The 21,379-nt window shown below is 33.5% G+C and overlaps 1 protein-coding gene across 1 annotated transcript in view; it reads right to left on the bottom strand.

Moving 5' to 3' along the window:
- The window catches only part of Prosbeta2 (Proteasome beta2 subunit), a 44,087-nt gene extending 23,713 nt beyond the window's left edge, over nucleotides 1-20,374 (bottom strand). Inside the window, exons 1-4 of the mRNA XM_090415051.1 lie at nucleotides 20,280-20,374; nucleotides 19,908-19,989; nucleotides 11,354-11,451; nucleotides 285-425 (exon numbers count right to left, since the gene is read on the bottom strand). Of these exons, the coding sequence (XP_090271177.1) occupies nucleotides 285-425; nucleotides 11,354-11,451; nucleotides 19,908-19,989; nucleotides 20,280-20,341 (383 nt within the window). The 5' untranslated portion in view covers nucleotides 20,342-20,374. The remainder of the gene's footprint in view (nucleotides 1-284; nucleotides 426-11,353; nucleotides 11,452-19,907; nucleotides 19,990-20,279) is intronic.
- Between the last annotated feature and the right edge of the window lie 1,005 nt (nucleotides 20,375-21,379).

Here is a 21,379-nt window from a genome sequence, read left to right as displayed (position 1 = left end):
TTCAACTTGAATAAAGGAACTGAAAAGCATCAGCTACTACTAAAATTTTATTTTCAATATCTAAAAATTCACATTCAATAATTAATCCTGATGAAGTTTTAAAGTAAAATAATATATTCATTAGATGAGCATCCTTAGGCCTCAAACTTTGAATACCAATTCAGTAAATGATAAAATAGTTGGGATTTTTATACAGTGATAATTTATATACAATTAAATTAAATCAACCTATAATAAATTGATATTCCTAACATTTCTAAAAATAAAATTATGCACCAACTTACCTAAAAAGAAATTGTTTAATCATACGATTAGCTGCACAAACAGGAACAGTGCGGCCAATGGCAAGTCGGTGAAGTTCTAGCTGAGCAGCAATCATTTTGGTAGTCATCTCTATATCAGCAGCTGTTCCAGCTCCACAACAACTTTAAAAAATTTAAAACATAATAAAGTGCTAGTGCTCTAATTAGATAAAAAAGCTAATTATTATGCCAGTTTTTTAATAATTATGCCAATTTTACTCAGTGGGAATCTGAAAGAATTCCAATTCATCACAAAAGGTGGAGAATTACAGACGTGGAGGGAAATTAATTAGTAGTCATTAAGTAAATACATTATTATACGGGCACCTCAATGGGGTCTGAAGACTTGTTGCGGGAGATCCAATCTATCCACTCAATCTATCATACCTCTCGTTGAACCCAATAACAGACAAAGCACTCGCAACTGACTGGCAACCCATTCCACCCATTCGCAACTCTCCAAAGTCCTCACACCTCTACTAACCATAACTTTATTCAACTTCCAGGGATGACCCTTTGTTCTGGTCCCTCTAGCAAAGTGCTGAAACATTTCCCCTGCATCCACGTAACCAGTGTCAGTGTCCTATTAACCACTTAACCAGTGGGGATGGATATGACAGTGTCATATCCATCCCCATTTCCCCTGCATCAATCTTTAAAGCAACTTAAATGTTTCTATAATATCTCCTCTTTTTCTCCTATCAACAAACTTCTGCAATTCACACACACTCAATTCTTACAGGGAACATTTCACAAGCCAGTCACCATCTTAGCCCCTTGCCTCTGAATCCTTGCCAGTTTCCTCATCCCCAAGAAACCCAGGGAACCAGACTTGAGCACAGTAATCCAGATGTGGATGTATCAAGGCCTTATAAAGAGAAATAACCACTTTCTTAGGTCTACAAGTTGATGTGTTCTTCAATAGCCAAGTAATCTTGTGGGCTACACTAACCTCAAAACTTAACTATTTACCACCACCACCTCTAAATCTTTAGCTTCATCTATTTCCTGGAGTACAGTGTCATCAATGTGATACATGACTTGTAATCTATTTTTCCCAAAATGCAGAACTTTACATTTCTCCACATTAAACTAATATCCATTATCTTCTTCCCATACTAAACACCTATTTAAATCGTCCTGCAAGCTCTCCAACATCATCAGCAAACAACTGAATATTTCCTTTCAGGTTGTTTCCTATATCATTTATGTAACAAATTAAACAGCAATAATCCCAGCACTGAACCTTGGGGCACCACTAGTCACCTGTTTTTTTGCCTTGATTCTGCCCCTCCATATACCACTTTTTGATATCTGTCCAACAGTCATCCTATTATCCACGTAACCAGTGTCAGTGTCCTATTAACCACTTAACCAGTGGGGATGGATATGACAGTGTCATATCCATCCCCATTTGTTCTAATTTGAGTAACAGAGTTCTATGCAGTATTCTGTCATATGCCTTTGCAAAATCCAGCAAAATCATCATATAGCCATTTCCTTTATCCAACTCGACTGTTACTCTATTTAAAAAGTTAGTAAATTACTAAGCATGACCGATCCTTCACAAAGCCATGTTGACCCTTGTTGGATCGTCCTTCCTGGCTTTTGATCCGCCATCTTGCTTTAATGCTGTTCTTATTAAGGTTAATTAATTGTATGTTGATTACTAATCCAAATATAGGAAAATTTCTATTATACTGCGCCACCCTATATTCAGATTAGTCTATGCAAAATAGTGTAATCAAATATTAATTAACTTTAACAGTCTAATGTTTATACATAAGCCGAATTTTACATTAACATTTGAGGTTCCCGCTAGGTCCGATAATTTTATGAACGGTACAGTAGAAAAGAATCAGGCTAACAACAAATTGAAATCAATAAAACAAAACATTTAATGCAAGGTTATATAATATATGCATAAGCATACTTTGGATACAAGCTAATGGAAAATTAACTCAGTTCAACTACACATAACATTCACTTAACTTTTGGTAATAAACACTGAGCTTCAAAATCTAATTTCTCCCTAATAGGCAAAGATATTTCTAAAGTTCTTTACCACTGAAATTCACAGCAAATATTTTTACAATAGTATTCTTTATCTATCCCTTAGTCAGAAATCACATAGCTCAGTCAAGAGATAGCTATCACTTTAAGGGGGGGGGGGGGGAAGACTATTAATCTTCTAGCTTCGGCAAATTTCAGCATAAACACCACAGTTAATGTTAGGATTTAACAGGAGGTAACTCTTATAACTTCACTTCAAAATGCTATAAAGTACAACTGTTCTTACTGGAATAAATCTTTGCACATATTATTCGCTGAGGCACACTTAAAACTTTAGTTAATTACCACACTGGAGCTACACATTTCAAAAGTAATCTTCTTTAAACTAACTTAATCTTTAATTTTAGCGCATCACATATGCAGACACACTTGTACTAGAAAATTCACTTATTCCTCACATACTACTTTTCAATAGAATCAGCTTTCCACTAATCTTCCTTGAAAGCACTGGAATACAACATTAACTTCAGAATTCCATATCAATATTCTGAGTTGTCAATTTACATTTCGATCCTTCGTAATGCGATTACAGCACTTAATTCTTTGTACTACAGCCTCTTACTTAACTCCGTGCTGCTAATAAATTATTTCCTCATCTCTATTGTACTGTTCTCAGTGCCGTTACTGTGCTGAGTGCTCCAATTGTACCTAGTCCCTAGCTCTAGTGCTGACTCACTGCCGACCAACTGCTTTTACCAACTCCTGACCCACTGCTCTTGTTTACTCTCGCTTTCTGTTTATATATTTTCACTCCGTTTTCCCACCAAAACTTGTTCTCACCGTCTAGCTCATGTCAATTCCATCTCACATTCCATAACTCACGCACTACTACGCTCGCGCTTTCTATTTTTAACTCCGAGTTAAAAATACTAGTAAAAAATCCGAGTAAAAAATAAAACTTTCTATTTTTAACTCAGAGTTAAAAATAGAAAGTTTTATTTTTATTTAAAAATAAAATTTATCCATGCCTGAGATACTGATTGGTCTATAATTTGCTACTGCAGTGTTAGAACTTCCCTTATTCAAGGGAATTATTTTATCCTCTTTCCACTCCCTTGGAACTCTACCAGAGCTGAGACTTAAAAGAGCTTAGTCAGAGGCATTGCCAGTTCCCTTGCACATTCTTGCAAAACCACAGCTGATATCCCATCTAATCCCACAGCTGTATTTACATTGAAATTCTGTAATATCCTAAGAACCTCCAATTCATCCACCTCTGTTCCAATGTCTGTCATATATGTTAAAGATGTAACCTCACTAGGATCATATACTCTTGCAAAGTGGTCACTCAATAACTCAACTATTTTATCTGCTTCTGTCTCCTCGTGACCATCATCACTCATTAAGGTTAATCTTCCAGTCATTTTTTCTCTTACTTGCACATAACGAAATAATTCTTTGGGATTTCTTTTCATCTGCTTGGCTACCTTCTTCTCATAATTTCTTACCCTAAATTACAGGTAGAGACAGAGAAATAAGTTTGTCACCTTTATTATTTTGGACAAAGTGGCTGTTCTTTGAAAAGAGAGAGGACACAAAAGTTATATCCAGTAATTGAAGCTTCACGTGCCTGATCTTACACATTATGGCATCAACACCAAACACAAGATCTTTTGGAAGGACACATGTACTGGCCATAGAAGTTGTTGATTTACATACAAGTGCTTATGGAACTGCTTGTTCTTCTTGAACAAGCAGTTATATTATCCTATTTAAATCATAATGGCAGCTTATCATTGCTAAAAGTCTGGGAGCTCCCTATCCTAAGCAAATGCAATTAGTACTTTTATTTGTTTTTTTGTAATTTGTCCACAAGAGTTACTAGTTATTTTATGATTTTAGTTTTTTTAAGGTCATTGTTCATTATTCATAAATTCAAAATCAAAGTCCAAAAATTCAAATTTAAATCAAATTCAAAATTAAACCGAAGCTGAGCCTTCTAGTCCCTCGCAAAAGCCATTGGACACTACTTCTACTCACCTGCGTTTCTACCTCTCCCCCATCCAGATTGCACCCAAAGAAAAAGGTAACCCCCTGGCATCACTCTTTTCTTCTAACAGATGACAAAGGTAAATCACTTCTTTCCATGCAGCAACTGAGCACCATAGGCCTCCTGTGGTCTTTCTGCAGAAAGACAAGAATATTAGACAACATGAACACTACAAAGTCATCTGGTCCTGATGGCACCTCTCCAACTATACTCAAACATTGTGCTCCAGAGCTAATACTTGTCCTCAATCATCTCTTCAATCTTCTGTACTCAGCTGGCCTATTCCACCTCATGGAAACAAGCATATATCTAACTCATTCCAAAAAAAAGAAGACAAAGCCTATTGTCCAACTACCAGCAAACTGTATCACCTCAATCCTCTCCAAAATAATGGAGAAAGTTATCAGTCAACTTCTTCACTACCTAGAAGTTCACCAGTTAATCAGTAACTTACCATGCCAATTGAGATCCACAGCTGATCTCTTAGCTTACATCACCCGCTACTAGGTACATGGCATGGATAGGTTTGGAGAAGCATGCTGTCAACCTTGATGTTTCCAGGGCTTTCAATTACATTTGGCATTGTTTTGCAAACTGTCTTCCTTTGGTCTATCCACCACCCTCTGTAACTGGATAGCTAGCTTTCTCTCTGGTGGTTCACTGCATATCATGATGGACAGCACCCTCTCTTCGAACTTCGTCATTCTATCACTATTCTTTTTCTCTTATACATAAATGACCCTCTCAATCACTACAAATCCTATCCATAGCTTAGCCAACAATAACACTCCATTCATCCCACTTTTCCTTGACAAACCATGTAGTTCCTAGACATTCCTTGCATAAAGATCATCTGCAACCAGTACCTTAAACAACAATCTCCATACCATCCATCAGTAGGACTAGGATAACCTGGTCACTTTCGATGCTGCCAAAAATGCTGTCCTGCCTTTTCTCTCATAAAAGGGATTGCAGTTCACTTTACCTCCAGCCTCTCCTGGTACAAACATATCACATCAATATCTTCCTCAGCCTCTAAAAAACTAGGCATTCTTTTCCTCTCAAAAGAAGCTATTTTACACCACCCAGATACTACCCCCTATGTAAATCCCAAATCTGCCCATCCTTAGAATAATGTTTATACATTTGGGATAGTGCACCTAAAACCTCCTTAAAAATTCTTAATGTCATCCAAAGGAGATTAATTTGGCTTGCTGATGACTTCTCTCACTGATTCACTTCTACCTTCATCCCACAGATGCAATGTTTCAGCTCTCTCTCTCTTCAAAAGGTATTCCATGGTCAATGCTCCAGTGAATTGGCAAATATTATTCCTCCAGTTGCTGTTGAAAACAAGAGCAGCAGCAGCCCAACATCTCTTTTCACAGTACAACTGCAAACACAAACTTGATTCTCCTCTTCCTCATTTATTCCATCTACTTCTGTCCTCTGGAAGAGCCTTCTTCAATGTGTTTTCCAATAACTTCAAACTCCAGCTCTTCAAGAAAACTATCAATAGATTTCTTCTTTCTTAATCCTTATCTCACCTCAGACACACCATTGATGTGTTAGACATTATTGTACATCTTGTATGTGGAATAAAGATTTTTTAAAAAATTCTTTAAGTTCACAGATTAAAACTCTTTTTGCTGATAATTAAGCTGGCACAGCAGTCAACTATTCAAATAACCAAGTTCATTAGAAGATGAAATTAAAAGTGAAAAAAGTAGACAGGAAAAGGTTGAAAATTTAATAAGAACAAATGCAAGTACATGCAATTTTGGTAAGATGGTAATGATGGATAAGTTGAATGGGCAATAGTAGCAATGTAAATGAATACAAGAATTTAAGTACTTTCGGTGACAAAGAATTTAAGTTTGGGAATCATATTGATAAGATAATTATAAAGCTTAGTGGACAGTAAGCTTAATTAAAATACCAATATTGGATTATGGTCAATAATTTTAGTCACCTAGATTTTTAATGGATGTCAAAATAATCAAAGATATTTAGAGAAGTCAGTAAATGTGTGGAAGTATTGTATCATAAAAAATGATTTTCAGAAGTGTGACACCTATCCACAAAGGTTGTAAACCTATACTACATTAGTACCATAGGTATGGTAAGTTTTTTTTTTTTTTAATATTTTTGCATATTTTTACATAATCCAGAAACCTTGCTGTAGAGACCAAGCATGCATCTGGGTGGAACACTAAATGTGTCTACAAGTTGACTGATTAGGATTGACATTTTTAAGCAAAATAAGAGTGATCTGGAATAACAGTAGTATTACCAATGAATGTTTAAAGAAACCTGTGACATAAGTGAATATATGTAACCACAGTAAAAACAATTCTTTACAGATAATTAAAACATCACAAATTTTTGACAGAAACTAAGTCTGTCTTCAGCATAAAAAAAGACAAAATTGCTTAATAATTTAAGGTAGGTGCTAGATACATGAAAACACTTTTTTTTTTTAAAACAAAGACAATGCAAAAACTATGATTACATGTATTCACTTAATACAAGCAACCAATGTCAACATCCTAGGTCTCTCTAAAAGGTTCACCTTGTCAGTTAAACAAATCAGTAAGGCAAGCTATATGTTCTGCAAGGTGAGCTTCATTCTTCTTGGATTGCATTAACTTTCTAAAAAGATACAATGATTTGTTTAACTGACAAGGGTGAACCTGACAAGAGAGTGAAGGAATCCCCTTTCTCTCCAAATCACAAATCTATTTATGAAACGCTTCATAAAAATGCCTTAGATACTATCCCAAAGACAGAAAATGCTGATAAACAAATGTAATTTCTAATATAAAAAAAAATCATTTAATATAAATTTTTCTTTTGGTACTTTTCTTTTAGCATGTGAGCATGTTAAATTAAATAAGTTTTAAATGTTATTTATAAAATGCTATATTCTTACAATACAACCCAGATGTAATAAACATTTCATTCAATGTGAGATAATGCAATCCCTGCTATGAAATATATTTTACACACTTTTCATTTTGTAGCCACTCAACTTTGCTTTCGAATTTCCCTTTTTGTCCTCTAAAACAGCGCTTCCCAAACTGTGGGCCACGGCCCCCTTGGGGGCCGTAGGTTTTGTTGAGGGGGGGGGGCATGAAATAATGAAAACAAATTAATAATGTTTTAAGACTAAGTAGATTTTTTTTATTTTAAAAGTATTTAACTTTTATTATTTCTTTTTTGTTATTTTTTTATATTTTAATGGAAAAATTCACACATTGGTGTTGGTTCACAAACTTTGCTTCCTGCGTATTTCGGCGCTAAATATTGCTTATTCATATCCATCACGCGTTCGTAATCAGGGACTGTTGATATCGACTGTATATACATATCAAAACTCGTTTTATATTATCACTGTCATTCAAGCTAGTTTTCTGTTACCAATAAAAGTTTCGCATATACTTCACACATGAAAAAAAGCTTAAACAAGTTCATGTGGGGAGATAGTAACTCGCTTGCAGTGGTAAACAACACGCCCTCCCCAACAGCCACTATATTGGATAGGCAATAAAAACAAGTACTTTTATTATGCCAGTGAATAAGGTATGAGCAGTCTGTGTAATATATTTCTCAACAAATAGTGCAATTAGAGACAATTGGGATAAAAACACACTAATTAATGAATCACATGTCCCCTCATACAGAAACTATGCTGTATAGACTGAAACAAAACCATATGTTGCATGGGCAAACACAGTATCTAACTAAAAACTATTGTTATTAATTAGATGTGTGTGAGTTCCATTTCCCAAGGCAGCAATAAAATTCAACCGAACGTGTTAAAATTCGTAAAAGTGTTAAAACTAAGTAATATATATATATATAATGAATGTTATGGCAGTTTCACATATGGAATTCGGTTGAAGAGAGTTAGCATTTCAACTCAATTGTCAGCTATGCTTTTATCTTTTGGTTGCGCGATCTTTTGTTAATACTGCACTAATCATATGCACGTTTTAATAACCTGCCTTTGTTGTCTGTTTCGCGTTAGGCTTAATTACCGTAAAGGGAGAAAAGTCACAAAAGAGAAAAATGTTCCTGGTCTGGGGATTCCCTTATTCAGGTAATATTCACTCATTTCATGTTATCAGTCTGTGATGTGCCAGTATCGGTAAGTGGTGATATTATTTGATCTATTCTACGTTAAAAAAATTTAACCCTGAGATGGATAAGTGGCTGATAAAAAATTAAAAAAAATCCCGCGAACAATCAGAAGCAGACTCAAAAAAAAAAAAAAAAAAAAAAAAAAACAGGATTTCATATTTTACCAGAACAGCCCGCATCGTCTCCAGCACCAAACGCCAAGAGGCAAAAAATGTAATATATGCATTTGATTTTTGCAACATTCGCTGTGTATGTTTTGTACTGAATATAAATACAATAAATATTATAATAATATATCTCTCTATTACGATTTTTTTTTCGAGGGGGGCCGTGAAATATTTTAATTTTTGTAAAGGGGGGCCTGACATCCAGAAGTTTGGGAAGCACTGCTCTAAAACATTCAACTTTTCAAAGGTAGATCCTCTAAGTTATAATTTTCAACACAGTAAGTTGTAACGTAAATTTCAAAATAACCATGCAAACTGTTAGGTATGCTATAAAGCATAACAGAATCAAATTATCATGCAAGATGAGACATCAGGAAAGCATTGCACACAATTCAAAAAGTCAGCTATTGAAACAAGCTAAAGTGAAAATTCTTAGCTTGTTATCTCTACTGAAAAATAACAAAAAAAATCATCTGTAAGGATGCAAACATCATGGATTTAAGGAGTTAGACAACCTGGCAAAAGAAGGAGGAAGGCTTCCTAATCAGCTAACAAATAATCCTGCTACCACTTCCTCTACTAGATCATGCCTGGAGGGAGCTCATGTGTAGTGGTATGGGAGAGAAACCATAGGGGAAACACTACAAACCAGAAACCATCTCTTCTGTCATAATGCATGCGTGTGTAATGAGCAAATCTGTTCACATGCAATAGACAGAGAAATAGAATTATCAAAACATGAAATCCTGTTAGCTCAGGATTTTTTATGAGGTGATGCTTTGTGCTACTAGCAACACCAGCAAATGTGGGAAAAAAAAGAAAAAAAAAAAAAACAGCCGAATATAGTGACCCATGTAAGAATATCCAAACCCCACCCCTTCATCCTTTTTATCCCAGTATATCTATGTGTATTGTATATGAGTACAGTGGATATGCATTCTGGTTTTAAGAATTCAAGTAGTGAACAAAAAGGAAAGTTCTGAGAATACTGAGGAGAAGCTCAAAATAAAACATTTTGAAAGAAATGAGAGAGAGAGAACGTGATATCACATGAAACTGGTCTAAAGGAATCTACATTATGCACTATCAGAGACAATACTATGAAAATAAAAGAAACTTATTCATTATGAATTTAAGATGTTTAAAAGCTGCAACAGCAGCTTTCTGGAGATTGATTTTTTTTTAACTCATGAGACTATATAGATTTTGAGTGCTCTGCCTAACCTATTTTTTCTATAAACCCTGTTATTTTTATTGCATGAAATTTCATAAAATGGTAATTTTGGGAACACATACTGCATTATATGAGAAATGACCTGTGTAAGGATCAAGACTGGGTTTTCATCCCCCCCCCCTCACACACACTCTTTCTCAAAAAAAATCAACCATGGAAGTTCAAACAGTTCATTAGCGATGCAGATTTTAAAAAAAAAATATAAAAAAACACCAAAACACTAAACAACAAAACTCTAATCCAAAGAAACAAACAAACAAAAAAAATCCATATCCACCAATCTAAACAATGTCACCACCACTTAGAAATATTTTTACCAGAACCTGAACTGCCATCTCAACTTTTCAAATATGCTCTGCAATTCCTTCCCACCACTAAGGTGGAGATTTAACGAACACAGACTCTGTGTTCGTTAAATCTGACATCCTGTATCAGAGAAAATAATATATAATAAAAAATTATTATTTTTTCGCCTATATTATTCAAAGACAAAATAACATTAAATGGTGATCAAGAATGACAACTCTGTATAAGTCGCATGGTTAGCCGAGTGGCTATGTGCTTCGCAACCATATGCCTGGGAAAGGAGTGTCCTGGGTGTCGCTGACGTGAGATGCTTAGGATCTTTCTCAGACATAGCCAAGTTAGCCGGTCTTAGTCATGGACTGCAGGGTTTTCTGTGGGATGATAAACCCCAGTTTATCTGGGGTTTATCATCCCACAAGCAGGCAAATCAGCCTTGAGAACTCAACACCTTTACAGAGATAGGATACACCTGGAGGCATAGGGCTGACCACCTTATCCTTGTGTACAGTTGTGGTTAAATGAACAGAAAACCCTTGACACTACAAAATAAAAGAGGAAAAAGGAAAATAAGCAAGGTGCATTCAGTCATTTGCTGGCTGGCTGGTTTGTTAAGAATTATAGTTGAAGCAACTAAAACCATCCAAGGATAGTGTTCCAAAAATGTATTCCTCTAGCTAGTTTTCCTGTTTTGCAGAAACAGGCAAACCTTTGAAAAACCTTTCCAACTCTGTATATGGCTGGATAACTCACCTTCAGATGAAAAATCTTATCTATAGTTCTTTGCATCCTAGAAGGAATTTGAACCCAGGTCTTTCCAACCAAATTGCAGATGGCCTTGGTACCAATATTACTTTCCTTTATTTTCCAGATCATATATCTGATCAATAGAGTATATCAGAAGAACAGTCAACTGTAATTCCTTTTACTGAAATCATTGAAGGTCTACATTGTTGGGTTAACTGTTTATATGATTTTTTTTTTTTTTAAATCACAGTTTTGGCTTACTTTATTGTAGCATCTGTCATAACCACAATTATTTGCAATTATTATTTTAAGGTTTTAAATAAAATGGCTAACACAATTTATTTTCTGAACCTATCTAAAGTATGAATAAAAAAGGAAGTAAATGAATACATACTGCATATTAGGCGCTAGATAATGAATCTTAGAACAATTTTTGTCCGAAACAATGGTATCCTCTGTTGCTCTTGTATCAGCTCCCAAAATAACACCATTCTGATATATATACAAAAAAAAAAAAAGAGAGAGAACGTAATATAAATATAAAATCCTACAAAATGTACATTTCTCCCTCTAGAAATAATTTAATGAAAGAGAATTAGATATAACAGATGTTGCACTGTACACTATTCTTCAACTATCATAATGTGCATTATGATGGCTGAAAAACAGTGTAGTGTGTAAAACAATCATTCTTCAAAGAACTAATACGAAATATTACTTTGTAAAAATTTAATGTGTTAAGTGAGAATGCATTTCATTATTCTTAAACCCATTTTTAGGTTTATGTACTCCAAACATTAAATTTTTATCACCATCATGTCTCCTGAACACCCCTAAGAGGTGTTCAGATTACTATGACAGCACTACATTATTAAGTTTACATTAACATTAATCTCCTATTAGCAATTTTCCTCCAAATCAGTCTATTATTTGTGAAAATGCCAATATTCTCATATCTAACATTTCATGTTCTAAGGCACTTCTAACTGAATAATCAATCCACCTAGACCTTGGTCTTCCTCTGGGTCTCTTTCTTGCCATCTTGGCAAACACCTGATTTGCTAATCTTTCCACACTCATTCTATTTAGTGACCGTACCACTTTCGATTGCTCTGCTGACATATTCTTGAATGCTAACAATGTCAAGTTCCTTTCTAATATCTTTATTTTTAATATGATTATGTCACTGATGCCATTTGCTCAAGCCCATAATTTTTCTAAGCACTCTCATATCTGTGGTACCTAACCTTTGCTCAAGTGCTTTATTTCTCATCAACCCATAATGTAAAATGGGTTTGAAGACTGTCTTGTATACTGCTAGTTTGGTGTTTTGGCTAATTTCTCTCTTATTCCATATAAATTTATTTTATATGGAATAAGAGAGATATAATAATAGTTTGGTGTTTTGGCTAATTTCTCTCTTATTCCATATAAATTTATTCAGCTGGCTACTCACCATACCACCTTTGTTTATTATGTTGTCTATTTCTAGATTTAACCTGCATCTTCACTAAAAACTGTGCCCAAATAACTGAATATTTTACTTGTTCTATAGGATCTCCATTCAGAATACAGCTGAAGTTTTCTATGCTCCTGCCTGTTTTCATAGTTTTGGCCTTTTTATTGCTGAATAAATATATAATATAATATATAATAAATAAATATAAAATAATACAATTTTTATTTTTTAGCTAAATGTTCCAAACTATTTTTAATTGAAATAACTTCACATTTAACTTGACTTCACATTCATAATTACCAAATTTTATTAAAATCCTGAATAACTGTTTTTATTTTACAAAATTATTACTAAACAAATTACAAAATTATTACAAATTAGATCATTTTGTCATAAAATGTCTTCTCCCCCTCCAAAAACAAACATGGACATCACCCTTAACCTTGAATACCATTCAGGAGTATAATTATTAGAATAGATCATTTAAAATATTTTCTTCCTGCTTTGCATCCCTACAAATAGTCCAACTGAAATAAGTTATTCCATGTGAAATCACTAAACTAAAAAACTGAAGGTGCATAATTTTGAATTTTAATGAAAGTGAGCTATCTGGTTACCCTATCCTTTAGATCAGCAGTTTTCAACCTTTTTTTTATCTTATGGCATACTAAAACTAATTACTAAAATTCTACGGTGCACCACTAAAGTATTAAGAAATATACTGGCTGTTTCAAATAGAGCCTCTGCAGCTCAGTCGGTATAGACGAAGCCCTTTGGTCGGAAAGACCCGAGTTCGATTCCCATCCATGAAGTGAAGAACCTTTATTTGGTCTGTTTCGACTAAAAGTGAGTTAGCTGGTCTCATGTGGAGGTGAAGGATTAATTCTCCCAGAAACTCATTCCCATAATTTTTTCATCTCTCAGAATAGACAAAACAACCAGTTCTGAGGGATGAACACACACACTTCTACAGACATAAAATACCCTCCACCCAAATGTCAGTTGAGATAATGTGCGTAAAGTCACAGGTCGCATCATGTCAAAAGGCAAACCCCAAAATAGATGGGATAAAGCACAAGAGGAAGAAGAAGAAGATTGACTGTTTCAAATAAAGACGAAATCTGTCGCAACCCTCTTTCCGAAACATCTCTTTGAAACTACTTATTTCTGACACCTTGTGATGAAATACAAAATAATAAAAGTTATTTGTGACAGTAATTATTTATTAATTTTTTCTAATATACATCAAGTAACAAATGTATTTTTTTAATCAATGAGACACCTGAGCTTATGTGAAATGGAGAAAGGAAAAAGTGCTTCAATTGGTTTTCATGTGATAATGGGATATTCACTTTGAAGAGGCAACCAGAATGAAATAGTATCTATTATTGAATATTTAAATTTTAACCCTGTCATTCTTTATTTCTGTTAGCTTGTCATCTTTTGCAGTGTTTAAATTTGCCATGACGTTCACTTAAGACAAACGAATCTCTTACTCAATCTAAGGATGAAGCATCCTTTAATAAAATCCTGGAATAACTTTTATTTTATTTTACAAAATTATTACTAAACAAATTACAAAATTTGCAAGTGAGGAAAAATATTTTTCAATATTTCTGCTAAACAATATTAAACTTTTGTAAAATCAGATCTATAAGATTTTTTATCCAATCTGAAATTACTGGTCTCTTAACATTTTAAAAGTGCAGAACTCAGTTTTCACTAAATTTCAACATTGTTGAACACAACAAAGCAGATCTTACAGAATTGAAACCGATTCAGTTGTGCAGGCAAGAAAATTGCTCAAAGATTTCAATTGTTCACTAATTAAACCTGTCTCGTCTTTATACAGCACCAACTCTACAGTGCAAACACAGCATATGCTATAATTGTTACATAACTGGAGGAACCCATAAACATATACAAATGATGCATATCTATAATAATAGGTATAATAAATCTATATTATACCAATATAATCATAAATTTTATTCACTCTTAACAATTCCGTTCAACACAATATAAACATAATGACTCCTCATATTTTATAGGTAGAATAAAAACTTTCTTTAACATCAATTTTTATTCCTGTTATCAAAATCTTGTGGCACATGTGTGAAACTTTCACTGTGCACCAGTGTGCAACGATACACCGGTTGAAAATCACTGCTTTAGATGGAAGAGCATTTTTCTTTTCTTTTCTTTTTTTTTTTTGTAGATTTTTTCTGGCATACTGCCAATTATGGCAGATCCACGGAATTTTTACAATTTGAGGAATTTAAAATTAGTCACAGCTTATTTGCAGATTGTCCAATTTCTGATTTTTTTTTTTTTAATTGCCATTTTAATGGCAATTAAAAAAAAATCAAAAGTTAAATATTGGTTTTTATTTGCATTTTCGGACAAACTAATTTTTTCAAGATGACTGCCACCTATTTTAAATGTTCCAAGCAGTGTTCCTCCCATTTTATACTCTATTCTGCAAGCCAGATTTTGAATCCAAAGTCTGATTTTCTGTGTATTTTATTTATACATTTAATGGAATATGTATGCCTGAAATCAGCTTGATTGAAGCATTTATTCTACAAAAAACTGCCTCAAAGTTTGCAAAAAAATTAAAACAGCTGGTTTTGAAATGCAAAAAACATATGGAGGATCAAAGAAAATTTTGAAATTTTCATGATACTCTAAATAGGTGGCTATAAAGCAAAATTGGTCCCACTTTTCATTCTATTTTCATTTCTTCAATCTTAATAGCCTTTTGAGGCAATTTTTTCATAGAAGGGTTCAAGAAAGGAAGTAAATAAGAAAATACAAAGTATATCTATTATAAGAAGAAATACATTAGAATGCTATATTAATTATGATTAACAGATTACCTAAAAGAAGCCCAAATCTGTGAAGATATAGAAGAAGAATGGAAAACTTTAATAAAGATCATCCATAAAGCACCCTCTGAAGTACTTGGAAAGAAAAATAAAATATTAAAAAGAAAAACATTAAAAATCTGGAACACAGATATAGAAAATGCAATAAAAGAAAAATGGCAGCATACAAATCACTTCTTCAAAAACATAAAGGAAACAGAAGACATATAGCTAAAACCATAGTACAGAAAGATTAGACCAAGATTCTTGGGACAGATTTATTAATAAAATAGAAGACAAACATGGAAGAAAAGACAGCCTACAAAATATTAAGGAAATTGAACAACAAAGAAAGAGATATAGCACAAATCAACATAATACAAGAGAAACAATGGTTAGACCATTATAAGAATTTATGGTATGACCCAAATATAATACCGAAAATAATAATTTAGAAACCAGTACTGATATAGAACCAATAAAAATGGAGAAACTAAAAGAAGCAATAAAGGCATCAAAAAAATAGAAAATCAACTAGATTAGATATTACAAATACAGAGCTTTGGAAATATGGCAGAGAAATTTACATCACAGATTCTTAAAATTAATAAATAATTGTTGGAGGAAATGTGAGGTTCCATCAGATTGGTTAAAAGCTAAGGTTATATCTACATTTAAAAGAGAACACAGAGATGATTGTGGAAATTACAGAGGAATAAGTTTATTAAATACAGGGTTACAAAATTTATAGTAAAATCCTCAATAAAAGACTTAGAAATATTGCAAACAATCTACTCTCAAAAGAACAAAATGGCTTCAGACATGGAAGATCATGTATAGACAATATTTATTAGAAGAGAATTTAATTTAGAGACTCATATGGCCCTCATAGATTACAAGAAAGTTTTCAATAAAGAAAAACTATGGAATAGAATGAAAAAAACAAGCTATATAAAGTTTATATAAAGATACAAAAATATAGTTGCAGTTAGGTAATAATTAAGCAGAAGAGATTGAAATAAATCAGGATGTCAGCTTATCACCAACTCTATTCAATATATACAGTGTGTGTGTGTGTGTGTGTGTGTATATATATATTGATCAGATTATTAAAATATGGAAAACAATATATCCAGTTAACCAGAAGAACTGTTATCAATGCAAATGCTGTATGCAGATGATCAGATTATATTACTAGACAAAGAAGATGACCTTCAAAAATCAGTTTACGAATTAAATAAAATAAGCCAACAACACAATTTATAAATCTCACAAAGAAAACAAAAGTCATGGCATTTAAAAGTCAAGATCAAGTTAGATCAAAAATAGTTATAGAAAATAAAATAGACCAGATTACACAGTTTAATTATTTAGGCTGCACAATAACATATCTAAATGATAAAGATATAGAAGAAAAAATTAAAAAAAATTCAGTAAATCTGTGGAACAATTAAAAAGCGTTGAATAAAAAAAATAATAATAAAAAAAGATAATTTTACAAAGTAATGGTCACTCCTAGTCCATTATATGGTTCAGAAACATAGACTGTTAAAAAGAAAAATGAAAGTAAAATACAAGCTGCAGAGATGGGATTTTTAAGAGAAATAAATAGGATGCACAAAATCAGACCATATAAGAAATGAAGACATCAAAAAAGAACTAGATATTAATAACAAATGAAAAGATCCAGGATACAGAAAGAAATGAAAAGACTATCTATTTAGGATGGAAAGATATCGGCTACCAAAAGAAGTAGACATATATAAACCAGCAGAAAGATGGAAGGACCAGTGAAGCCAGAACAGGCAAATGCCTAATCTTTGAAAAAAAGACATAAAATCATATATAAAACACAAAAACAGACTTGTGAATTCAACTTAGGGCCTACAGGGTAGAATACAAAATGAAAAAAAAAAAGAGCACTTAGTACATAAAGCAGATGGCCACAATTTTGAAAAACATTATCTGAAAATGAAAATTAAAAATTGAGCAATATGGAAATAAACTGTGGTTATTTTAAAACCCTTCTGAGACTTCTGTGAATCACGTCAGCCAAATAAAATGGGTGCCATAATTGACAGGATGCCAAAATAACTTGTCTCCAGCAAAATCAAAAAATTATGCAGCTTCAGCTCCCTGATGATTTCATGAATGATCCAAAAGACTTGATAAATTTTATAAGTATTCCAAAATACAAATTTGAGTGGAATCTGTCTAGTCAGTAAGCATCATGGAATAACTTGAGTATATACAAATAAGACAAATTTAATCTTATAGGTAATTATGCACTTTGCAGAATATAAATGACAATCTATATTCTGCAAAGTATATGTTATCAATCAACATTTCAATAATGATTATTATTGGCTGCTCCGAGAAGTCCTTGGACTCATCAAGGGAAGCCATAAACATCATGTCAAGAACAATCCAACATTTGGGCAGTATCTATAATACTTTGCTTTGAACTTGTTCACAGTTCATGACACTGGCAACCTATTCCACTCATTCACTACTCTCTCCAAGCAAAAACCTAGTTCAAATACCCTTGCTAACTACATTTACTCAGTTTTCATGGATGGCTCCTAGTTCTCCAACCACCAGACCTGTTCTGAAAAATTTCTTCTGAATTAATCTTGTAAAAACTTCTCAGTAATTTATGTCTCAATCATATCACCCCTTTTTTGCATATCAACCAGTTTATGTAACCCACAAATCTTCAAACTATTCTCATAAGGTTCATTCCAATTCCATAAGACCTGCTACCATCTTAGTGACTCCCCTCTGGATCCTCTCCACCTCCTCTTCCTCATCACCAAGAAACCCTGGTGCCCAGATCTGCATGCAGTCTATCCAAATCATCCTGTAGTCAAGATGGGATCAAGGTTCGATATAAAGCAACAATAACCTGCTTGTCTATGCTCATCCAAGTATTCTTTAGTAAATAAGTAACCTGATGAACTGCATTAGTCACTTTTGCAATGTATCCCCTAAACTTTAACTCCTTATCCACTAACACTCCCAAGTCTCTGTCTTCTTGGAGTACAGTTCCACCAATGTGGTAGGAAACTGCTAATCTTTACACTCCAAAATGCATAGCCTTACATTTTGTCACATTAAACTGACATTCATTCTCCTTTGCCCAGTCAGACAGTCTATCCAAATCATCCTGCAAAATTTTGACATCATCTGTATGAACTATTGCTATACTCAACTTTGCATTATCGGCAAATAACTAAACAGTTTTCCTCTCAGATCCTTTTCTATATCATTAATATACAAAGTAAACAGTTGCGGTCCCAGAACAGAACTATGCAGCATGCCACTAGTCACAGGCCTTCTTTTGGACTGCTCCTGAATAAATTACTCTCTGATATTCTTGTGGAAAGGCTTAGATGTTGGTTATACATTCTTACTAAATAGCTTAAGGAAATTACAACGCACAATAGAACATACATTAAAATAAATTTTAATACACTTCCAATATTTTGGCAACGTCACGTTGCCATTTCCACAGGAATTTAAAAGCCGGTCTTGTACAGAGGTAGAAGGTTTTTCTCATCCAGAAACTCTGTTTTTTTTTTGTCCCTCAGAACAGGAAAATCAGCCCTGTGAACACACACAAAATACATACTTAATCCCTCATTAGGCAGGCTCCACCCATCCTATGGGATGGGAGAGAAAAGTGGGGGAAACCCCATACAAAATAAAATACTATTCACAGTCCAAACCATTGCACTCAATGTATTACGAAATAATTCTTATTAGATTAGAAATGTTTTAATTATTATGTGACACCTCCAAGGGACTCATCGTGAGAGGGCACACTACTTGACTACAAATCACCATCCCTTACTTAATAACCATCTTCCAACTAAATGATGCTAACACCATCAACATACAGTACCATTTACCACCCGCCACCAACAGTATTTTTTAAATACTGTTGGTGGTGGGCGTGGTTTAAATACTACTATTTAAATACAATAAAAAATACTATTGGTGGGGGGCAGTATTTCAATGTCTTCTGTCTATAAATTGCATGTGTTTTCATGGCTGATTTGCCTGTGTGTGGGATGAAAAACCCAAGTTTCCAGGAGAAAAATCCTGCTGCCTCCGTATGAGATTGGCTAACTCACCTTCAACTGAAAAAACCCAAATAAAGATTCCTCTCGAATATTACAACCAGAATATTACTCAGTTCTTTTCCAACTGTGCTACAGAGGTGTTTTGTTATATGTTTCTTATACCACTTTCAATTCTCATCCCTTATTTAAAATCAGTTCTCCACGATGCAAACAAAGTGAGAAAATAGAAGAATCAAACATATCACAATTGGGTTTCATTAAAATCGTCTTCCTTTCTGTGTATACTAAAGCTCGAAATAGCTTCAAGCAAATTATTTTTAAAAAAATGTAAAAAAACCTTTCTCGAAAGAGCCAAAAATCATGTCCTAATGGTAATCATATCTTCTGGTTCCTTGGCAGAGCTACTGTCTGTAACTTCCAAGTGTTTGCAATCAGTTCTGATGTACTGTTACATGGAAAAGATGGAAACGAATGAATGGATAAATAAATAACTACCGCAGACTTACAAACCACAAAGAAAGACATTTTTAAACTTACGTTATAGATTATTCCAACAATGGTTGTTCCAGTTTTCTTTGCTTTAGGTAAAGGAACACCTTTATTGGCTAATAAAGCATTTCTGGAATTAAAAGCAGTGCATTAAAATTCATTACTAATGCATTTGTATAATAGCAATAAAATATATATACAGTACTTATGTTAACAAAGTATCATTTGACAGAATTACAAAAAGGAGAGGTGAGGAAAAAAATCCGTTTACACAGAGCAACATGTCAACAGCATGACTGGCAAAATCACATTCACTCATGATACTACTACTATTCCTATTAGTAAACACTTTATGTACACTGATAATGGAGACAGACTTCAGAAGTATCATAAACTACAACAAATCATAAACTAAAATACCTCCGGCAATTATCAAAGCAAAATCCCCCACGAGTTAGACCACCAAAATCAACCGCTTCCATCTTAATATTTTCGATACTTGCTATGGATTTGCTTCTTTCATGATTTCTTATCAGAACACTACGCGGCGCCTTGAAAATTAAATAGCTGTAAATCAAAATTGAAAATGATTTATTAAAATCAAAAATGTATTATTATTATTATTATTATTATTATTATTATTATTATTATTATTATTATTATAAATGAAGGGCACACATCATTACAAACCACATTCTTACACAATTTTCAGGTGTAATCCTTGTTCTCTGTATAATCTTCTTATATTAAAAAAGCTCTTTTGTGTCAATCTTATATATTCCCTTTAGTAACTTAACATTTTCTATCATGTCCTCTCTTCATCGCCTGTCAACTAAACTCCACAAACTATACAACTTTAATCTGTTTTCATAGATCATAAACTAATTTTAATAAACTCAGTCTGTAATCCAGTGGCAGTAATATGATACAAATTATGCAAACGTTCCCTCCATCTTGGTCACTCATCCATGAATCCTCTTCACCATCACTTGATCCCAAGAAACCAAGGTGACCAGAACTGTGCAGAGCACTCAAGACACAACCGAACCAGAGGATAAAAAACTCCGTAACTTCATTTTTCAATGTGTTCTTCAACTTGCAAGTAATATTTTCAGCTATTTTCCCAACACCTGCTATGCAGATTTCAAATCTTTTCCATCATCTCCCATATCCCTAGCATAGTTAATTTTCTGTAATCCAGTGGCAGTAATATGATACAAATTATGCAAACGTTCCCTCCTGAAATAATGGAATCCAGTTTCCATCCAGTTTCCATCCAGTTCGTCTACCACAATCATCACAAAATAGTTTATTTAAATGTTGTTCGATTGGTAGAGCCTCTGCTACTAATGGCTTGCAAAACACGTTAAGCAAGTTTGAGCGCGGTTAGTAGTTGGAAGGGGTTAAATCGTTCGATGCTGTTGGCACACTCTCCCTCGATGAGTCTTTGGACTCCCTGGAGGTGTCAAATAATAATAAGTTTAATAATAATTAAACTTAATAAATAATAATAATAAGTT

The sequence above is a fragment of the Typopeltis vanoorti genome, chromosome 26 (genome assembly GCF_054136105.1).
Source record: "Typopeltis vanoorti isolate ZY-2024b chromosome 26, IOZ_Tvanoo_1.0, whole genome shotgun sequence".
NCBI classification, from domain to species: domain Eukaryota; kingdom Metazoa; phylum Arthropoda; class Arachnida; order Uropygi; family Thelyphonidae; genus Typopeltis; species Typopeltis vanoorti.
This window is presented reverse-complemented; position numbering and strand designations above follow the sequence as displayed.